The sequence below is a fragment of the Gossypium hirsutum genome, chromosome D01, assembly GCF_007990345.1.
Source record: "Gossypium hirsutum isolate 1008001.06 chromosome D01, Gossypium_hirsutum_v2.1, whole genome shotgun sequence".
NCBI classification, from domain to species: domain Eukaryota; kingdom Viridiplantae; phylum Streptophyta; class Magnoliopsida; order Malvales; family Malvaceae; genus Gossypium; species Gossypium hirsutum.
This window is the reverse complement of record NC_053437.1, coordinates 24,552,589-24,575,221: the sequence shown is the minus strand read 5'-3', so window position 1 is coordinate 24,575,221 and position 22,633 is coordinate 24,552,589. Positions and strand designations below refer to the sequence as shown.

At 34.4% G+C, this 22,633-nt stretch overlaps 1 protein-coding gene and 1 pseudogene across 4 annotated transcripts; one reads left to right on the top strand and one right to left on the bottom strand.

Annotated features, from left to right (window-relative positions):
• Positions 1-948: 948 nt before the first annotated feature.
• On the bottom strand, positions 949-13,255 carry LOC107922416 (oxysterol-binding protein-related protein 3A). Of its 4 annotated transcripts, XM_016852446.2 has the most exons (6): positions 13,014-13,255; positions 12,659-12,803; positions 11,350-11,528; positions 9,976-10,094; positions 2,030-2,110; positions 949-1,228 (listed from the first exon to the last, which is right to left on the bottom strand). In XM_016852446.2, the coding sequence occupies exons 2-5, from the start codon at positions 12,716-12,718 to the stop codon at positions 2,055-2,057; spliced, it is 414 nt and encodes a 137-aa protein (XP_016707935.1). In that variant the 5' UTR covers positions 12,719-12,803; positions 13,014-13,255; the 3' UTR covers positions 949-1,228; positions 2,030-2,054. The 4 variants fall into 4 exon arrangements, with proteins under 4 accessions (XP_016707935.1, XP_016707934.1, XP_016707936.1 ...); XM_016852445.2 differs by lacking the exon at positions 2,030-2,110; XM_016852447.2 differs by lacking the exons at positions 949-1,228; positions 2,030-2,110 and adding an exon at positions 9,432-9,853.
• Positions 13,256-13,627: 372 nt separating this feature from the next.
• LOC107922414 (uncharacterized methyltransferase At1g78140, chloroplastic-like) lies at positions 13,628-20,888 on the top strand (annotated as a pseudogene).
• Positions 20,889-22,633: the final 1,745 nt, after the last annotated feature.

Below are 22,633 nucleotides of genomic sequence, written 5' to 3'. Positions count from 1 at the left end.
TAAAAAATTCGATCTTATAACAAAACAATAGATCATGTTCCATACTTGTCAAATTCGAACTGGTAAGAATCCAACTTAACATTTAATCACTTATGCAACCTTATGATATGGCTATATATACTTTTGCTATCACTATGTCATGCATCAAGCACTATGTTCACATTAAACATTTAAAATCACAAGTACAATTCACAGTATATCAAATTTGTATGCTTAATAGTCAATTTTAATTACCTATATTGAACCATTCAAAACAAAACTAAGTTGCAATTTCAACCATCCTTATTTCATGATCACTACATAGTTAACAAAAGCATATTCGGTCATTTCATAAAAATTATTTAATTTACAGTACATTTATATAATACCATGACCAGACCTAATTTAATTAATTAGTATATCCGAATATGCAACATAACCAATCCATATATTTAATCATTTTAATATATCACATAACCAATTACACAAGCACATTATAGTCGAATTTTTGTAGCTACCCATAAGGCCGAATATATATATATATACCAACTATTACCTATCAATAACCCAGCTAATGACTTAATATTTTCAAGACTGCATGTTAAGACTTATTTTTACCATAAATCGTGATTTAATTTATCACCCATTATTAAAATATATTAAATCAATTTACACATGAACTTACCATGACTGAAATCATACACATAAACATAAACATATCAACTATGTTTCATATAGAATAAGCTAAGGCCAAGTTATTAAAAGCAAATTCAATAAGCACATAATCAAGAACTCACACCACCATAGCCGAATATACATAATTAACAATATCGTTTCAAGCTAATTTATCAAAAGCATAAAGACCAAACTTAACTCTTTGCCTACATACCTTAACCGAACCTATATAATACCAAAACCAAACACACCATACATATATGACATACTTACTAATACCAATCCACACACACATTCAACTTAATATTGTTCTTTATAAATACATTCGGTATTTAGTTTATCTCATAGCCAAATCAATCCAACATTATATGCATCAATACCAAACTCAAACAAAAGAAAATAAGCCATTTTCGCATGGCTATTAATTTCATATATAAATTGACCCAAAATCAACATTTCGACTATGCTATACATGCCATATATTCAAAAACAACTTAATAAAGAACCAAAAGTAACTGTCGATAGTGTGATAAGGCTTTCTGATGATCCCCGAGCTCATAACGAATTCCAAAATCTATAAAACGAAAAATAAACATACACACAGTAAGCTTTTGCAGCTTAGTAAGTCGTAAGCAGACATTATTCATTCTAACATTAATATCAAACCAATTTACCAAGCTAACCAAATCAAATATAATTAAACATTTAACTTTATGAAGCTTAATGCACAAATGCTCAAATACTTGTATACTTAACAATTTATAATTTACTATAATAATAGGCCAAATCTTCTTATATCACAAATGCTACTATAAGCCAAATTACTTATAATCACGAATATGCTCACAGATTATTCATATATTAATTAACTTTGAATCATCAATTCAATATACGACTTACCTTAATTTCATAGCATGTTATAAATACATACTTGAACCCTATTATTTCGATTTCACATTCGGTCTTCACTTAACATTGCCCGTTGAACCGTTCAAAATTAAAAAGGATACACGGATAATCAGAAAGCTCGTACAATGCCATCATCCCAGACGTGGTCTTATATGTAATCACATATCGATGCCACTGTCCCAGACAGGGTCTTACACGTAATCAGATATCGATGCCGACGTCCCAGACGTGGTCTTACACGAAAACACATATCAGAGTCCTATGTCATGACATAAGTATCCTATCTATTCCTAGGGTTCGTACGGGGCTTTCAGACATTGATTATCGATCGAATCAAACTCGAAACAAAATCCCTATTTCAAATATCACATTCAGCCAAAGCATATAAAAAATAAAATAATTTAATTTATCACTTATTATATATATATTCTTTAATTTAACAACATTTAAATACTTATCGACTTACCTCGGATATCGACGGACACAGTCGACTACTCGACTACTTTCAACTTCCCCCGATCTAATTTCGTTTTCTTCTGTTCTTGATCTAAATAAGTTCAAATTTAAATAATTTAACCACATATTCATTCAATTAAATCCAAAAGCACATAAATGGTTAAATTACACTTTTGACCCTAACATTTTACATTTTTCACAAATTAGTCCCTATTCCACAAAAATACAAAATAAACAAACTTTCATTGCACAATAGCTTAGCCGAATATACACTAAGCTCATATAAGTCCTTGCATGTTATTTATTTCATATTTTAGTCCCTCAACTTACACTTTTCTTAATTTAGTCCTTAATACACATTTTTATCAAAAATTACTAATTAAAACATGAAAAATCTAACAACATATATTTACTTTCCATCATCTAACAAAAAAAACAACAAGCTCCCTTCAATGGCATATCACAAAATACACAATCAATTCAAAAATTCAAGCATGGGCTAGCTAAAACACAAAGCAACGATCTCAAAAACGTAAAAATTATCAAAAACCGAGTTAGTTACATACCTTAATCAAACTCAAAAATGGCCGAACCCTTAGCTTGTTCTTTTCTCTTTCTTTTATTTTACATTCGGTTGGTAGAAACAAAAAAAAGTGATAATGGCTTTTTAACTTATGTTTGTTTTTATTATAATAACTTTATAATATATTATTTATTATTATAACCTTTATAATTATTATAAAAACTATATAATATATACATAGTGTCGTTCATTCATTAATTCAATGGTAAAATTGCAACATGAAACCTTCATATTAAAAGAACAACCACTATTTGGCCCTTCTAAAAATAACCACTAAATTTTTATTTTACGCGATTAAACCCTATTCTCAAATTAAGCACTCAAACAATAAAATTAATTAACGAAGCTTTCACACATATAAATTCACACATAATAAATACAGAAAAAATATTAAAATATTTTTGGACTCGGATGTGTGGTCCCAAAACCACTGTTCCGATTTGGGTCAAAATCGGGCTGTTACACTGGGACAAGCTCGAAAGTTGTTAGAGGCACCTCCCATGTAGACAAGTTAGGCAGGACGGGGAACTCGTTTTCCCAGACATACAACATGCACTTGAGGGTGTACACCTCATCGATAAATTGTTTAACATTGAGTGAAACTTTAGAAAAAGTTACCACAACATGTGCACAGGGATAATAAAGTGTTTGGAACCTCCTTCAATCGCACTGTCTGTTTCAGAGATTAACTCCGTAAGACCTAGGTGGTATACCGGGCTGACTCGATGGTCTCTGTAACTCAAAACGTTTCATTACATCATGAATATACTTCTACATTCATCAACCTTGCCATCTGATGATTTGCAATCATTGCACCCGCCTCCATCTGGTTAACTTGTTGCTGGTCCATTCTTGCCATCAAGGTAGCCAACCTGTAGAATGTAACCGAGAAGATAGATGAAATTGGAAGATGTCTTGTTTTCATCAACATGGAGTTAACCCCCTCCGCCAAGTTAGTGGTCATATGACCATAGCGAAAGCCCTCCTTGAAAATTTGAGCCTATTACCACAACTCCATGGTACCCAACCATTGTCAAAAATGTGTGTTCGTTTGACTCCCCATGCTACTCTCAAGTCGAGTCATCCTTTACCGAAAAATGTGTGGCTCTAGCTTGTACACTGTGTATGTATTAAGAAAATATAAGTTACAGACTCGCCCAAAAACATTAGGTTATATATTGAAAAGATAAGGTTATCCTTTACCCATTCTCACAACTTGTCTTCGTGAGTCTGCATTTTTATAATCTCGATGGAAGTTAGTCGCGATGTGCCAAATGTAGTAAATAGATCTCTATTGCGGCAATTAATCCTTTCCCTCTATTAGAGATGATGCAAATATTATCGTTACTAATAACATACCTTTACAGGTTCGTAAGAAAGAATTTCCACGATTCCATGTTCTTCTTATCTACGATGGCAAATGCTATCGGAAGCACGTTCTTATTCCCATCTTGAGCAACCACAAGAAGTAGGATCTATGTATATTTGCCGTATAGCTAGGTCTCATCTACTTGCACAAACGGCTTGCAATGGGGAAATATGCGCATGCATGGATCAAACATCCAGAACATCCATTGGAAAATTCTTTTTTTCGGTTGTAGTTGGTCATCTGGGCTGTAATAAGGTCGTGTTTGCAACTCAATGATAGTTTCCAACACGTACTTCCGCATAACGACTATCCATCCATGTAGCTCATTGCACGACATATTGAAATCTCTGTACAATTACTCCATTGCCATCTGTTTAGCTATCCATGCCTTCCGGTATGATACTCGATACTGGAATTGTGCTATCATTTCGATAATCAATACCAAAAATTTAATGGTAGGCATGTCTTTTACCATTAGAATGATGAACGTACAGACATATAGTTTAATAATCAAGTTTTCGATGATCTTCTGTCATACGTATTGAAGTGCATGTGTGAGGCCCAACAAATTTTCATTTCTTCTGCATCTATGACTTCTGGATAAATGCGGCTCGTACTCGCCAATTGTAGCCTTCCGCCCATCTCCAATACTCCTCAATATATAATGTCGGTTTAGGCACAGTGACTTTGTAGTCCACTGATATATTCATGTTATATCGCTTAATGGCAAGTATGCACTCTTCCTTACTTTCAAATATCTGGCCCATGAACAATTCCTCAAGATCGAAATCTACGGCCAGTTGGTGAGTAGGTAGTATTTCAAGATACTCCAAGAACTTGACTACGTGCGCTGCATCGGAGTCTATGAGTGACATGTGTGCCTCAAGATTATTATGTATCACAATATGTCGAATTTGGTTCTTGACTGAAGACGCGTTAACATTTCCATCATCATTCATGCCTTCATCGTCAATATCATCCAAGACCTTGTCCACATTGGGATCACTATCACTATCGACCTCGTGATTAAAAGGATTACTACTATCGTATACATCATCACCAACCACATCAATCTCGGGTGTAGTATTAAGATCGATGTCGATCCCGCGTACAATCGGTTGACTATCAACATACGATATTGGAACCATCATACACGGCTCTTGATCTCTATGTTCTTCACCTAATGGAGTGGGATCTTTAGTTGGCTCTACACCAGCTAACTAAAAAAAACTGAATCGGTGCATTTTGGTCACTCTGATTCCCCCACAATAAAGAGCGACCATTGTCTCCATGTCTTCATCGTCTACAAGTTTCATTTCGATGAATTTTATGGGATCTGTCGAAATTGGAAACTTGTAGAAAAGTTTTGAAATTCTTCTCTCAAAACGTCTAACAATCTTTGCACTAATAATTTCCTTAATATCATCAAACAAGACATTTCTATTAAATCTCATTGCTATTTTTTGACGACATCCAAATATACATCCCATGGTTGTTGTCAAAATTACTCTATCGAAATTAACGCATACGAAAAACTGATTATCCATCTTCAATACTGAATCTATTAAAAAAGAAATAAAACTCAAAACAATTCTGGACAACAAAAAAAAATACTTATATAAAAAATTTACTGAATAAAAAGAGGCCAAAATGATAACAATATGCAAAATTTTTCATTCATAAGCTCAGACTTTTCAGTTCTCATTTTGTATATGTACAACCATATTTACTCATTTTTTTCACATTCTTTGCTCTCTAACATTTATCCTTACATTTAACCACTTAAACTCATTTCTACATTTTCTTCCGTCTCCGATTTTGTATATTCATCCGAGAAATTCTCTATATTAAATTCTAAATTCTCTTCAAATTAATCTTCTACAATCCAATTTAGAAATTCCTGAAGATCTTCCCCTTCAATCTTTATAACGAGTGTTGAATTTATAAATTCTCTTGGTAATTTCCTAACAACTAATTTATCCATCCATGGCATGTCAAAGATATTTTGCTTCCCAGTCAACTTTCGCAAACCTACACTTTGTCTCATTATTTTCCTTGCTCTATAAGAGATTATAAACTTCACAAAGTATATAACTATATTCCAATAGGTTCGTGGTACCAAAGTCTTCCAAAGTTGGTCTAAAATGATTTGACGGTCCCGTTCTATTATTGTCCCTCTAAGGGTCAAGTATTGCACTTTATTCTTTCTAATCAGTTCATGACCCTTTCATAACACTTCTTGCATCTTTTATTTACGGTAATAATGTGTTGAACGATGTCTTCTTCTGGTTTCATTCTATAATCTTGCAATTCTCTCATCATCTTATCAACTTTCTCCCTTTGTGCTAAAGTTGTTATCTCATCAGGCAATATCATATTTATTGTCATTTCTACCAATATCTATGACAGAATGTAATTTTTTTCTCGATTTTCAGTTTTTATCTATTTTTCTTTTATGTCATTACTAACTAATAATTAATTTATAATAGTTACTAACAAAATAACTTTCAAATAAATTAAAAAATATTAAAGATTACATTCATAACCTAACAAATCACAATAAATCCTAAATAAATAATTAACCTAATCACAAAACTTACTAACAAAATTAATAAAAATTTACATTCATAACCTAACAAATCACAATAAGCATTAAACTAAATAAATAATTTATAATAGTAACTAAAAAAATAACTTTAAAATAAATTAAAAACAACATAAAATTAACAATAATCAAACTACACAATACTAACAAAATAATTTATTCTCATCATAATCCATTTTATTTTAAAAAAATACATTATCCTTGTTTTCTTCTCCTTTCTTTCTTTCTTTCTTTTTTCTCCCTTTCTTCTTCCTTCTCTTCTGCTAATTTTTTAAAACCCTTATTCTCTTCTTCACTAGAACCATTAAATAGGGCCCTAAAATTGGATCACTGGTGCCACCTGTCAGATAATGATCACCAGTGTCACCTACCAAATAGGGGTCATTGGTGTCACCTATCAGATAGGCACCAACTCCTTTTATACCATTTTTATATTTGTACACGGTCAGTGTACTAGACCCGAATATTTTCTACAAGTGGTGCCGCTTATGTAAATAACACCAATAATAAAATAATATTTTTAAAATAAAAAGTAAAAATAAAATTTATTAAAAAAAATGATGGTGCCGCCTATAAGAAACCACCCACCTAAACATGACATTTAGGTATTTAATCATATTAAGATACTGGTATTAATTTTTTATAATATTAACGTAAAAAAGCCATGCTAACCCATCAGTTTCTAACAGTGGTGTCGGTCGGGTTACGAAGAAAGTTCGTACAAGTACAAAATTACCACCAGACACTAAGGACTCGACGGTGGACGAGAATGGACAAAAGGTTCAAGGATCGAAGTTACCTAAAGCATCGTATAAATCAACTCTCTTAAAAGCAACGCAGGCCCCAGCACAGAACACTTTTATGGTGGAGGAGTTTGCTCTAATAGAAGGCGATGTGGTCATGAAGGTTATCAAAGGTATCCTGTCTATTACGTTTTTCGATCGGGTTAAAGGGTATATAGAACGTAGAATGGCTAGAACAGTCATCGTGAAAATGTTGGGGGAAGAATTGGTTTCAATGCTTTTATGAATAAAATATCGTTGTTGTGGAATCCGAGATCCCCGATCCAACTGATGGATCTCGAGAATGATTTTTCCTAGTAAGGTTCCAAGAATGAAGACGATTACAATAGGGTTTTGGTAAGGGAACAGTGGGTGATCTATGGTCGTTACCTAACAGTCTAGCCATAGTCGCCAAACTTTTCAATGACACAGAACGAAATCAAGTCGCAAGTTGTATGGATACGTCTTCCGGGTCAACCAGAGGGGTTTTATTCGAGTTGTCTCCTTAGAGCAATTGGCCAAATTGTTGGCCCGGTGGTGAAATTGGATATCAATACGGATTTTGCTCGCAGGGAACGCTTCGCATGGCTAGCAGTTTATGTAGACTTAAGGAAGCCCTTGATATAGAAAATGAAGATAAACAGTCGTCTCCAACAAGTCGAGTACGAATCCCTCCCAAATATTTGCTTCAAATGTGGTCACTATGGCCATGGAACGGAGATGTGTACGGGGGACCAATTGGCATTGACGAAGAAAGAAATAGTAGGTACAAATTGGGTTGTAGAGAGATCTGAAATTTAAAAAAGGGTAGAGGATGAGTCATTTGGGGATTAGATGGTAGCCGAACGACGGAAGGGAAGAGGCCGTTTCATAGGAACGGTGAGATACGGTGGATCAGACGGTGTCAATGGAGGCTTGCGATTTACAGAACTTGAAAAGGATGAGGGGAATAAACAAGTTGCTTCCATGGATGTTATTGACGGCGCGTATTTTGAGAGGTGAAATGGAACAAAATGAGGGGATGGAGGCTGTTAAGGGGATAGGGTTTCAAGGTAATAAGAACCAAAAAAAAGATGCTAAAGTGGGTCAACGAGCCAAAGGGAAAGGCCCGATGGTAGGTGCTGGGTCAAAAAATGGCTCTAAAAATTTGAGGCCCTAAAAATTTGAGGCCCACCAATGGTAAAGTGGGGTTTAAAGACAGTTCTTCATTGCTTTTGAAAAATGTTTTTGAAAAATGCTGTGGAAAAGTACTTTTGAGAAGTGCTTTTGAAAAATTTGAGTTTGGTATTACTGTTAAAAAGTACTTTTGAAGAATAAAATATTTATTTTAGACATGATATTATAAAGTAATAAATATGTATTTAAATAATGTTCAAATTAGTTAATATTATGATATTTTAGCAAAGATATAAAAAATAATTCATTATAACTTATTGTTAATATTTTAATATATAATATTAATTTTAAATATTTCTAATTAATTAATATTAATTAGTTATTAAATTTAATTAGATTATATAAATTATATTTAAATTTTTAAATATAATAATTAAATATTTGTAATTAGATATTGACACAATTGTATTATTATAAAAATTATTTTTTTTATTTTTAATTAATACTTTTAACACATTTGTATTATTTTATTTTAAAATGTATTTGAATATATAACTCATATTAGATATTAACATAGAAAACATAAACCTAACAAATTAAAATATTACATATATTTGTATTAAAGTTTTAAAAAGGGATAATATTTATATACTAAATATAAATACTAAAAATTTTACAATAGCATTTACAATTTAAAGTGAATTCATTAAACTAAAAGCTATAGCATCTCTTGTTAATTCCATTTCAAAACCACTCGAATTGTTTGATTCACCGTCATTAACCCTAGATTATATTCTAGATCCAAATCAAACAAAGGAATGCAGTTTAAGACATCAACAATTGAAATGCATTGATCTATGATTAGAGTTATTTGCTACGGACAAAACTTCAATGTTACAAAATTTATCTACTATTTAGCCAAGACTTTTAAGCACAATATCAGTAGGGAGACCTTGATGGTTTGAAATACTTGTGGCCAATATGTTTTTAAGAAGTTATACAAGTATAATTACAAATAATATTGTATAAAGCACAACTTAACTGAAACTGAAGTATATCCTACTTGCGTCTAATACATATCTAAATATGAGTAAAGAGATATAGTTCTCTAAAAACCCACCAAATACATGAAATAGCCTCACTTTCGCAGAACATATTTTTTTTAAATCTAAACTTTAGGATAATAACAATAGTTCAATTTTTGGTCAAAATCTCAGTAAATTCAACAAAAGAAACTAAAAACGGTAAAACACTTGCAATTTGGCATGAGAATCACACAAAGCTGATTGCCGCAAATCAATGAGGCGAATTGAGCTCTTTGAACTACTATATGCTAGCATATTACAGTGGGTAGGGTGAAAATCTGCTGATGTTATAACCTTTGCAATGATAGACATTACAATAACCATTACTTTTGCAAATATATTGAACAACACTGAACTTGCATATGCTTTAAGAAGTGAAAGCAGCAGACTAAAGTACCAAAATAGAATAGGCTTACCAGTTAGATCCTCCATGTTTACAGGCTTTACATCGACAATATTGAAAGTTTGATTGCTAATTTCCAAGTTCCAAAGATTTATACGTAGATCATCGGCTGATATAAAAGTTTCTCCATCACTAGGAATTATAAGAGAGACAAAGATAGAGAGACCATCAGTATATCTTCGCTCAAGCTAATATGAAATGCAAAACACTGAAATGGGAAGTGTTTTCAAACATTCACAAACATGCTTGTCACTATTTACCAGTGACATACAAACTGTATACAAGCCAAAAGCTTAAACATCACCATACGAACTTCAAAACAAATTACATGAATAAAAATAACAATAGTGCAGAGACATGGCGAGCATACAATTAAACTTCAAGACACGTACTAGATAATTCTGTGATAAGTTTAATACTTCTAGATCCAAATATTCCTGCAATTAAACTTCAAGACACGTACAAGATAATTCTGTGATAAGGTTTTCACAAATATATATACATAAATGTTTTACAACATATAGTTTCCAGCAATGAATCCAAGCATTGTGGAGCTTAGCTTGAGTCTTAAGCCATTATATGTGCCTAAATCTTTAAGCAGCTTGTTCTTAGATTTATCAAAAATTGATAATCAATATTATAAGTTATCTGTGTTGAGTGATTATATTTGCAAGCCTGAAGAAGAGTTAGCTAGGGTTCAGCCTTTAAAACATCTTCTTCCTCAATGCACTCTTTTTCTAATTGAGGGTAAGTATAATCTATAATTCATGTTTAATTATTAATTATTAATTATTAATTATTAATATAAAGATATATTATTTTCTTCTATGTCATGATTACATGATTGTTTTTCGAAATGTATAGCAATCGAAACATTGAAGGTGGAATTCACAAACATAAAGAATAATCTGAAAAATAATGAGAAAGAAGGAGAAAGGGAAACCCAGAAAATTATTAGTACATGCAGTAATACTCAGGAAAGATACCCTAAATTTATAGCACTTAAATCCCCTCTTTAAACAACCTAGCATTGCCTATCAATCAGATTTCTATTTTATTTTTTCCATCATCCCTAAGAGTATTTTATAACAATGAAGCATAAGATGGCAATCAAATTAATGGGAAGGACATATTAAACACCTGCACTAACTGATTGGTGGGGATCTAGCAATCGCTAAAGCAAAGCAGAGCAAAGCAGCAGAGGCACAAAGCAAAGCAAAGCAGTAAAGCAAAAGAGGCATAACAGAAAAAAGGAACACTAAATCTGAAAGAATTACAACACCATAACCTGTTTCACCTCCATTAACAACGCTCATACAATCAGCAACATGATGTACATAAATAAACATAAATTCTAAAATCTAGTTTGATGGGGAGGGGGAGAAACCTGCTCTTTTCAAAGCCTGCCTTAGAGAGGTCACCCTGCTCTAGTGCATATCTGTCGGGGCGTAGGTGAGAATCAGATGCCAATAGCTTATTCGGAGCAGTGTCAAAGCTGTTAATCTTATGCACAAAATGTGTGTACTGGAATTTATCATTTTTTGGAGCATTAGCAAGTTTCCATTCCTGCATAACAGCAACAGAGTAATGACAAACACTTTAGTACTGGGGGCATAATCTTTTTTGTACTTCTTACAGGAAATCTTGAACATTATGAAAATGAACACAAGGAAGGTGAAGGATAGTGGGAGCAATTATCCATTGTAAAACTACACAAGACTAAAGGGAAAACTGTACAGGTATTGCTGAAAAATTTTCATTTCTTCTTAATTTATGCAGGTTTTTCAGGTCTTGATACCTGCTGCTTGCCTATCAAAACTGACATTTTTGTATGGATGCATTTAATAAACTTAACCTTTCTGACCAGCATATGGAAAATTTTAACTTCTTTTATGGCTATAATCTTGGAATATCTTACCGAAAAACATCAATGGAGTAAACAGGCATATCCATGTAGAATCATTTTCTTTTATCAATATCTTCACGTGCCTTAGTTAATGGAACTTGATTTAAATATTGGTAGCAGAGATTTACAATGATATACAGAATCTTTATCAGCCTAGATACTTGAACTCTTTTATGCTAAGAAAACTACCCTAAAGAACACTAGAATCTGATCTTGGGGATAATACATTTTTCTTTCAATGAGATTGGAGATAGTATTAATAAATAAAAGAGAGAAAATACATCACACAGAAACAACCATATAAGACAAAACCCCTAAAATGAAAGAGAAACTCATTTTCGAGTAAAGATTTTCCAAGTGAGGCATTGAACATAAAATCCCATCTATAAACAATCGAATAGTAAAAACTCAATAGCTCAGAATTAAGCTCTATTCTAGTGCAATCCTTACAGCACTAGATAATGACAAAATAGAACCCTTTTTCTATTCTGAACAAAAAAGGAACCTCTTTGGCTTATCCTTACAGTACTGGGGGCATAATCTGTTTTCACCATTCTGACAGGAAATCTTGTCTCAAAAGTCCAAATTTAATAAATACGGGGGAAGGCTCAGTATGAATAAATTACTTTCTGATTAAGAATCCCATGTAAAGACACATCATTCTTTGTTCCGGTAATTTTTTGACAGGAAAAAAAGAATATTCCAGAATACAATCATCAAAAGAACTAAGAGAGTGTTTTCGAGAAGAATAAAAGATGAAAACAACTCAGAGATGCTGAAAAAGACTAACCTCCTTTAGTTCAGTGCTTGGAAGTAGTTCCCTTTCACTATCACAAGGTTGATAACTCATTGACTCATTCTATTTCCCAGTCATCAATATCTTTGGCTCCTCAGCGGAATTATACACGTATCCATCAATCTCATACCGACCAGCTCTGTGAACAACCAAGACCTAATGTTAAATTTTGAAGTGAAATCCTTTCAAGATTTTGATGAACCCTTTTTTTTCTTTTTCGGTCTTCAAAAAATATAGAGATAAAAAGACACTGGCAATTTGTGCCTACATATGCAGATGAATAGTAATTTCTCGTAACAGAACTATACCCAAACTATTTAAAGAGAAGAAGAAGAAAAGAAACTCTCACCTGCGGAAGAGGAACAAAGAACAGGAAAGAGTTTTGAAAGCCGAAAATGTGAAAAAAATGGTATACAGCTCCAAAGAACTAGCAGGGGAAAGGGGGAAGACAGGTTAATTTGGTCAATTACCAGCCAAAAGTACTTCAAGCTGAAGAAAAGGAGAAATTTTTAGCTTCTTCATCTAGAGAAAATCACTTTTCTGAAGGTGAAATTTTTAGGTGAAAGGAGGCCGTTCTTTATTCCATTTAAGAGAAAAGGACTTTTTCTTGGAAAAGTCCGTCTAAAACGTGGAGAAGAACGGGCCCTAAGGCCAATAAATCATATGGGAAATTCAATGATGGTTCTATATCGGAAAAAAAAGGGAGATGGTGGGCATTGGAGGAAATTTTATGGTTCAACCTATTAATGTGTCTGTTAATTTGAATCAGAATAAACATAAGGTTGTATGGGTAGTGGAGAAACAAAACTTTGAGTCGACTATAGGGAAAAAGAACATGATATTTAATTTTGATGAATCAAGTAATAATACTATAATTTCATATCTGAAAGATAATGATGTGGGGAATGGGCCGCATGATAATTTGACTAATGGAATGATGAAGTCATTTACATGACTTGGTGGAGTTGAGAGCGGCCATGGAAGGATTGGTTTGGGAATTCGAACGAAATCCTGAGAAAGCTCCGATAGAGGATGATACTTCATCTATTGAGGAGATCATGGTCATTGAGGATGCATGCAATAACGAGGTAAATGTTTAATTTTGCAATTTCAATTTTGAGACTATTTTTTAATTATAATTATTTGTTCTATGGACACAAAAATTATTTGTTGGAATTGCCAAGGAGTAAGGTATCCTCGGTTTCATAATTTTGTTAATGAGTACAGGAAAGATTTTTATCCTTATCTGTTTTGTCTTTTTGACACACGAGTTAGTGGTATTAAAGTCGATAGATTGTTAAAAGAATTAGGTTTCCTAATTCATTCTGAGTTGAAGCAAATGGGTTTGCTGGTGGAATTTGGTTGTGTTGGAATGAAAACTTTCTCGTGGATATTCTGGGGGTTCACCTTCAAGAGATTCATGTGAAGGTTTGTAATAAGCAAATATCTTATAGCTTTTTCTGCTTATTTTTTTACGCTAGCCCACAAAGTACGACGAGAAAGAAGTTATGACACTTTTTGGGTTTTTTAGTAGATCGCTTGGAGGGGCCTTAGATTCTTGATGGAGACTTTAATTCTATTCTTAATAGTTCGGAAAGGGCAGGTGGTGCTTCTGTTTTAAAAGTGGGGCGTAAATGGTTCTATGAGTTTCTTTTCAATAATGCACTGCGAGATTTGGGTGCAAGTGGTGTTTAATTTACTTGGTGTAGAGGTAACTTATCCCAAAGATTGGATAGGGCTGTTTGCAATTCGGAATGGAAATCATTCATACCAGATTATTCTGTGAGGAATCTTCATAGATTGAAATCGGATCATAGGTCAATTTTAATATCCCTTAGACCAATGACTAAAAAAGGAACCATGCCTTTTCGGTGTGTTACAAGTTGGATGTTACATGAAAATTTTAACAATCTTGTTCTTAGCAATTAGAATAATGAAATGAAAGTTAGAGATAATTTAGAGCAATTTCAGGAAGTTGTCGAAAGGTGGAATAAAAATGTGTATGGTAATATCTTTGCGTGCACCAACGAATTTTAGATATGTGTTTCTCCTCAAGGCTCCATTCTCGTGAAATTGAGATTCGACAAGACTTAGAGGAAGTTTTGAGACATGAGGAGTTATTATGGTTTCAAAAGTCTAGACCAGAAGGGCTCCAGAATGGTGATAGGAATATAAGCTACTTTCACAATCGTACATTGGCTAGACGTAAGTGAAATAGGATCGAGGGGCTTATTGTGGACAATAACGACTGGTGTTTTGATGAGGAGATATTGAAATAGCAGGTGGTGAATTTTTTTAATAAGCTTTATAACACGAATTACTCTATTAGTGGTGTACTTTATTTTCGTGGTAAATTTCCTCTGTTGTCTAATGATGAGACAAGTAGTCTCCTTTTAGGAGCTTCTGATGAAGAGGTCCGTAGGGCAGTCTTTGGCATGGCTCCACTAAGAGCTCCTAGAGTGGATGGTTTCCAGGTAAATTTTTTCAAACTCAGTGGGATGTTATTGGTTACTCAGTATGTTCCTTAGTCAGATAGAGTTTGGGGGGTCAGTCTTTGGATCCAAAGCTGAACAAAACTTTGTTAGTCCTTTTATCGAATATTCAAAGTCCTAAAAAAATTTCCCAGTTCAGACCAATAAGCCTGTGTACGATGATTTATAAGATCATTACAAAGATGCTAGTTAATAGATTGATACCTCTGATGGTGAAGTTGACTCGGCAGAACCAAGTAAGTTTTATCCTTGGTAAAAATATCACTGATAACATTGTGGTTGCGCAAGAGGTCGTGTATTCGTTAAAAAACTTTCATGGTGGTAAATGCAGAATGATCTTAAAAATTGATTTGGAAAAGGCGAATGACAGAGTCAAATGGGATTTTTTGGAGGACACATTGCTAGAGGTTGGTTTCCCTTTGTAACTAGTCAATGTGATCTTACATTTTGTCACATCGTTGCCTATTCAGATTCTGTGGAATGAGGCCTTAACGAATTCATTTCAACCTACACAGGGCATAAGGTAGGGTGATCCACTTTCTCTTTATCTATTTGTACTTTGCATGGAAAGGCTTGGGCTTATGTTTAATGAGGATATTGAAAGAGGTAGTTGGAAGCCTTTCACTCTATCCCGGAGAGGTCCAATCTTATCTCAATATTATGTTGTTTTGTGAGGCTAGCAAGGAACAAGCAGGTGTTGTGAATAATATTTTGGATACCTTTTGTTATTATTCTGGGCAAAAGGTGAATAAAGGAAAATCCCAAGTTTTTTCTCTCCTCATACACTAGTAGGTATAGTTGATGAGATTTGTGTTAAAGTGGGGTTAATCGAGTAAAGGACCTTAGTTTTTATCTAGGATGCCACTTTTTCACAGTAGAGTTACATGATCACGTTCGATTTTGTTGTGAGTATAGTTCGACAAAACTTGTCTGGATGGGAAGTGAGGAAACTGTCATTAGCTAGTCGTATTACTTTAGTATAGTCTGTTCTCTTAGCAATCCTATATTACTTTATGTATACGATACGCATTCCTATATCTATATGTAATGAAATTGAAAAGATGGCTCTTATTTTCATTTGGGGTATTATTGTTGAGAAAAAGAAACCTGCTCTCTTATCTTGGGAGGATTGTTGCCCACTTGACAATAGAGGTTTGGGTTTGAGGAACTTAGTTGATCAAAATAATTTTTTTTAATGAAGCTTGGATATCAGTTACTTTCGAGCACAGAGGCATTATGGTTTAAAGTAATGAGGAGTAAATATAATGTACAAGGTTTGCTTTCGAATTCTATATCCGTAGTAATTATTCTTTTGTGTGGAGATCATTAACGAGGATTTGGCCGGAGGTTATTGGTAATGTTTACTGGTCTATTGGAGATGAGCGTACTACAAATTTTTGGAATGATGTGTTGGTAAGACAAATTGGGCGTCTAAGGACAATTTATACAGAACATGGTCAACTGGATAACACTCTACGTGTCTGTGACTTGGTGACTGAATATGGGAGCTGGGACTGGAGTCGTATTTGTGAAGTAGTTCTAGGGGAAATTGCCAGAAGAATTGTAGCCATTGTGCCGCCAAAACTTAAGGCAGGGCAGGATTGTTTAGCTTGGAAGTGGATGAAAGGAGATGTTTTCTCCTCTGCGGAAACCTACAGGAACTTATATCATTTTGAGGAAAATGGTTGTCATGCTATATGGAAATTGTTTTGGAAAGATAAGGCACCTCAAAGGGTTCGAGTTTTCTTATGGTTATTGTGGCAGGATAGAATATTGACGAATGAAAAATGACGGCTCTTGTCCTTTATGTTGCAATGTGTGAAATCAGGTTGCATGCAGTTCAGGATTGCACTTTTCCTAGAGCAGTGTGGCTTTTAGTGGTTTCGAAATGGTATCATAGTTTTTTTTCATTACCTTTTAATGAGTGGATTTTATGGAATATGTCGAGTTAAGGCAGCTTGGGCAACAAGGACATTGATTGACAAACTCTAGTTGCGTCTTTATGTTGGCTACTTTAGAAAAATAGAAATATGTTTTTTTTTCTAACGGGCATAGTTGTATTCAATCTATAGTGGATACAGGTCACACTTGGGTGAGAAGTTATGTAAATTCAAGCTTAAAATGGAACCAACCGAATTTTATTCGTTGTTTAGCAAGTTGGTCTCCTCTGGTAATGGGATGGATAAAGCTTAAATCTAATGGATAAAGCAAGTTGGTCTCCTTTGGCAATGGGATGGATAAAGCTTAAAACTGATTCCTTTCTAAAACTGGTTATGTGGGTATGCGATGAGTTTTAGAAAGGAATCAGTTTTTAAAGTAAAAACAAGAGCAATTTTGGAAGGACTCTTGCTTGTATGGGATAAAGGCTACAGAAAGGTTGAAGTTGAATGCGATAATGCACTTTTGGTTGAATTAATTTTAACATGTGGAGGTGCCAACAGTAGTTTGGCGGAATGAAGATTACTACATCAGTTGCTGCATATGAAATCGGAAGTAAGAGTACGTCACATACCGAGAGAACAAAATGGTGTAGCGGATTACATGGCTAAATAGGCTACAATAGGAAACTCCTCGCTCCAATTATTTGAAGATCCACCAGCTTCGATAAATGAATTATTGCCCACTGATTGTAATGGCTCTAGCTCAGCTTAATCTGAGCTGGTTGATGTAACCGTTTCATGTTGTGTTTTTCTACCAAATTTAACGTTAATAATGACAATGAATCGCAAAGAAAGAGAGAAAATAGAACACATAGAATTTCATGTAGAAACCCTTTCGGGAAAAAAACCACGGGCAGGGAAAAAGAGAATTCACTATATCGAATTCGAATGATACAAGAGGAGTATAGACTATGTCTATTTACAGGTTTGTAAAACCGTATTCTAATCAAAGTCTAATAGAAGTAATGCAGTAAGGTTAAAATACCTTATTCTAATCAAATATCAAATAGAGGAAGTAAACTTTTATATGGATTCCACTTGTGCAGCCTGTATTGTACTGCGACGGTCGGACCCGGTTGCAACCCTAGTCTAGTATTTTGCTTATTGGGGATCAGTGAGGGTGAAGGCCTTATCACTTGTATTTTATTCTAACAGAAATTTGAGTCACACAACTCTAGCACGTGCTGACCGTTTTCACCCGTAATATCAGACCCTCATTTTTCCCGAATCAACTCAATAGAAACCTGACCCTTTTGTTTTTAAGACCCTTCACTATTCCTGTCTTCACAACAAGTTTAGCTGCTAAAGTTCTCGTTTCTTCTACTGCTTTTGTTGAAACCCATCCTACGATATGCAAACAACAAAACCTATATCAATGGGTTAATGCTTCACTTTTTCTTTAATGGTGTATAATTTGATGCCAAAGTTATTTGATTCATTGTTCTTTCTTAGAATTATTTGCTCTCCTTTTTGGTTGGTAAATATGCTAGGAACCTGTGGTGGTGGAGGAAGAGGATAGTGGCAGTGACAACGTTTTGGCTTGTCCTATTTGTTATGACCCATTAACCTGGACCGTCGGCTCCCCTTCATACGTGTGAGTTCAAGCTGGATTTTCTTTTTACTTTTTTCAATTTCAACTCGTGTTTGATTTGATTTGAAGTTTTTAAGTGTCACAGTGGATCAAAATCTGGGTCTAATTTGCAATGTAAAACTTGCAAAAAGTCTTATTTTGGTAACCAAACGCATCTTGACCTCGTTGCTTCCGGTGGGTCCAAGCAGTATGATAACTCTATGCCGCTGGCTACTGAATTGTTCAGGTCTGTCTCTGTTATTCCTTTTCTATCTTTGTGGTTTTGGATAGTTCAAATTGAATGGATATCAATCCTATGCATTTGAGAGTCCAAATTGAATGGAAATATATCTACAGATCATAGGAGATTGAAAATAAGAGTTTGATTATTAATCCAGTGAGTCTTTCCTTTTTCTTTGTGTCGCGCTCCCTCTGCTTCTTAGATTTCCTTCGTACTCTATGATCGTCTACTGATTCTTCAAGTCGCTGTGGCGATGGCTTTTTCCCCACCAGTCTCCCTCCTTTTTCCATGCAGTTCCTATTTAAAAAACAAATAAAAACTGTTTCTCCCTCCCTACAGTTTTGCAACCGTCTCCTATATCTACATGTTATATATACTACATATAATATTATATTATTACATACTATAATATATATAACCACACACACGACACATATAGATAAATATATATATTTTTAGCATTCTAACTTTTCTTTTTCATTTTAATTTAGTAGTATAGCATCCTTAAAATATATAATAATAACAAAAGAAAATGTTTAATATTAACAAACACTGACATAATTAATACTAAAAATAATGAAATTTAAACTCAAATGAGATTGACTCAAATTTAACTTGGGCAAAATATGGTTACTACAATTAGTACTGGTGCTTGATGCTATGTCCTATGCTTGTTTTCCTATTATCTTACTCGTCTATCGTCTATTGTCTATTGGTCATTCTCTTAACCAGGACTCCGGTGGTTTCATTTCTCTATGAGAGGGGTTGGCGTCAAAATTTTATATTTGGTGGCTTTCCAGGTCCTGGGAAAGAAGTAAGATAAAATTTCTTTAGTCCTGTTCATCAGGAAGTATTATGAAGTTATTTTGGAATATTTATCAAAACATACGTATATTTGAAGCATCATCCTCATATCCGAAGGTTGAAGATCGCAGTGCTTGTCTGGATGTCCCTTGGGAATGAAACCTGTTCATCTATAATATATATTATAGGAACTCTATTTGAAAATAGCAATATTTGAAATGCCAACAAATATAAAACACCAATTTCTAATCATCCTACAGTTGGCACAGTATTTACAGAATAGCATTTTCAATTCGTGTTGCTGTTGTTTCATCCTCTTTGCTATCATTTTGGAGTCACTAACTACTGATTTCATGGCAGTTTGAAATGGCTAAGAAGTACCTAAAGCCAGTGCTTGGTGGAAATATTGTTGATGCTAGTTGCGGTAGTGGGTTGTTCTCCAGACTTTTTGCCAAGAGTGGATTATTTTCGCAGGTTGTTGCTCTGGACTACTCAGAAAACATGCTGCGACAATGCTATGAAAAGAGGAAAACTTCCCCGAAGAGTACAAAAGTTCAGCTTTAGATTTAGTGCTTAAAAAAATTTATAATTTTAAATTTGAGATGTTATCTCTGATCTAGTGATCTTCATTCTTTATTTTTTCGTAGGAAAGTGACCTTGGTCCGAGCTGATATCTCTAGACTTCCTTTCAAATCAAGTTCAGTTGATGCTTTGCATGCTGGAGCTGCTTTGCACTGTTGGCCTTCACCATCAACAGCTGTATGCTTTTATTTTGAATGTGGTTATTAATTTATCATTCCAGTTTCGTATTGTCCCTAATTACTGGCAAACAAGAGCTTACATCATAGGTTGACACTCAAAAGGTGAAATCTTAAGGCTCATTTCTCAAAATGGTAGCAACAAGGATGGTAAACTTTCATGCCTTTGACTCTTGCATATTTTGGTGGAAATGAGTGCTTTATGCTGATAGTTACACATTTTCTGGAGTAGTGATTATAGATTTCATGAGTAAACTGGACGTGTTACAACATCAAACTATGTCGAAATGGATATTTTCAGTATGGAGAAATCTCTATGGTAAGGAAATTATCCTTCCAAAGTTGGTAATGTCCTGTAGACTAAATATTTGTTCCATTGATAATATAGGTAAGTAAACAATCTTGAAAAGAGCAAAATTGTTCTCTAAAAGATGTTTCCTGGAGAATAATTAAATTTGCATCAAACTTGGGGTTAATAACGTATATTATAGTATCCGATTTTGAAAATGTATAGATTTTGCACTAAAATCTGAGATGCTGTTTCTTTCGTTCTGCTGCATCTAATGCTTACTTTGTGGCATAAGATCCTGGTCTTTGTTGCATGCGCTTTCTAACTTCTATAGCCTATGTTTTAAATGGATTTTGAAATGGTTTGTCTAGGTGGCTGAAATAAGTCGAGTTCTGTTGGTGTTAGAACAGAAACAGACAAGCTCAGCTTGTATCTTGTGCAACAAGCCTCGATGCTTGCTGAGCAAACAATCAGATTCGAGCAAGAAGAAAAGAAGAAATGCTAAGGAAAAATGGAGATAGTTTGATGAAAAAAATCTGATTTCATTCATAAGTGAATAATGGCATAATGCCAATACATAAAACCAAGCACTAAGCTTGTCAAAAACAGCAAGTAATCACCTAAACATTACCTACCTCCACTAATTACATAGAAACTTGAAACTTAAACTTGTAAGCTTGTACAAAGCTGTGTTTACAGCTCACACTCTAGCTAATTACATCAATCATAGGCCTAACTTAGTTAGAAATGAACTAAGATACATTTCATTAACTAAAAATAACAAAATGAACAAAATAAGCTTGTTTCAGCAGCTCTTGCATCAGTTCCAGCATAGCTTGATCTCCATGGCATGCTTGCTGTCGAGTGTTTGCTGCATGCTGGCCAACTTCAACACTCCTCCTTGGTTAGCACGGTGCAAACACCTAATTTCCCTCTTAAACACTCGAATCTTGTAGCATTAAGAGCCTTAGTCAGAATGTCAGCAAGTTGATCATTTGAGTTACAATGAATAAGTTTTACTTCTGATGCTTGCTCCATCTCTTGAACAACATGGAGTTTAATGCTGAAATGCTTTGTTCTACCATGGAACACTAGATTTTTTGCGATTGCAACAGCAGATTGGTTATCACAGAAGATCTCTGTTGCTTCTCTTTGATGCACATTCAAATCAGCCAAGATTTTCCTTAGCCAAATGGCTTGGTTGACAGCACTTGCTGCTGCCACATACTCTGCTTCAGCAGTGGATTGAGCCACCAGGCTTGCTCCTTCGAGCTCCAGCAGAACATGGCTGAACCAAGATTGAAAGCATACCCTGAGGTGTTTTTCATATCATCTATCGAGCCTACCCAGTCACTATCAGTATAACCAACCAGCCTCAAATTTCCTTCTTTGCTGTACCTCAAACCATAGCTCAAAGTGCCTTTGACATACCTGAGCACTCTTTTTGCAGCTTGAAAATGCTTCTCATTGCAACAATGCAAGAATCTTGAGAGCAAGCTTACAGCATACATTATGTCTGGCCTAGTGGCAGTTAGGTGTAGCAAGCAACCAACTAGACTTCTATAGGTTGTTTCACAAACCTTTTCAAAATCACCTTGGCTCGATAGTTTCTCTCCAACAGCAACAGGAGTTCTTGTTGCCTTGCTGTTTTGCATGGAGAACTTGGTTAAAATCTTCGAGGTAAAGCTTCTCTAACTTAGAAATATCCCATTCTACATTTGTGACACCTCCATTCCATGAAAATAGGACATCTCCCTTAGATTAGACATTTCAAACATCTCCTGCATCTTGGTCTTGAAATCGACCAACATTGCTTGATCTCCTCCTGTCATTAGCAAGTCATCAACATACAGAGACACTATGAGCTGTGTTTGT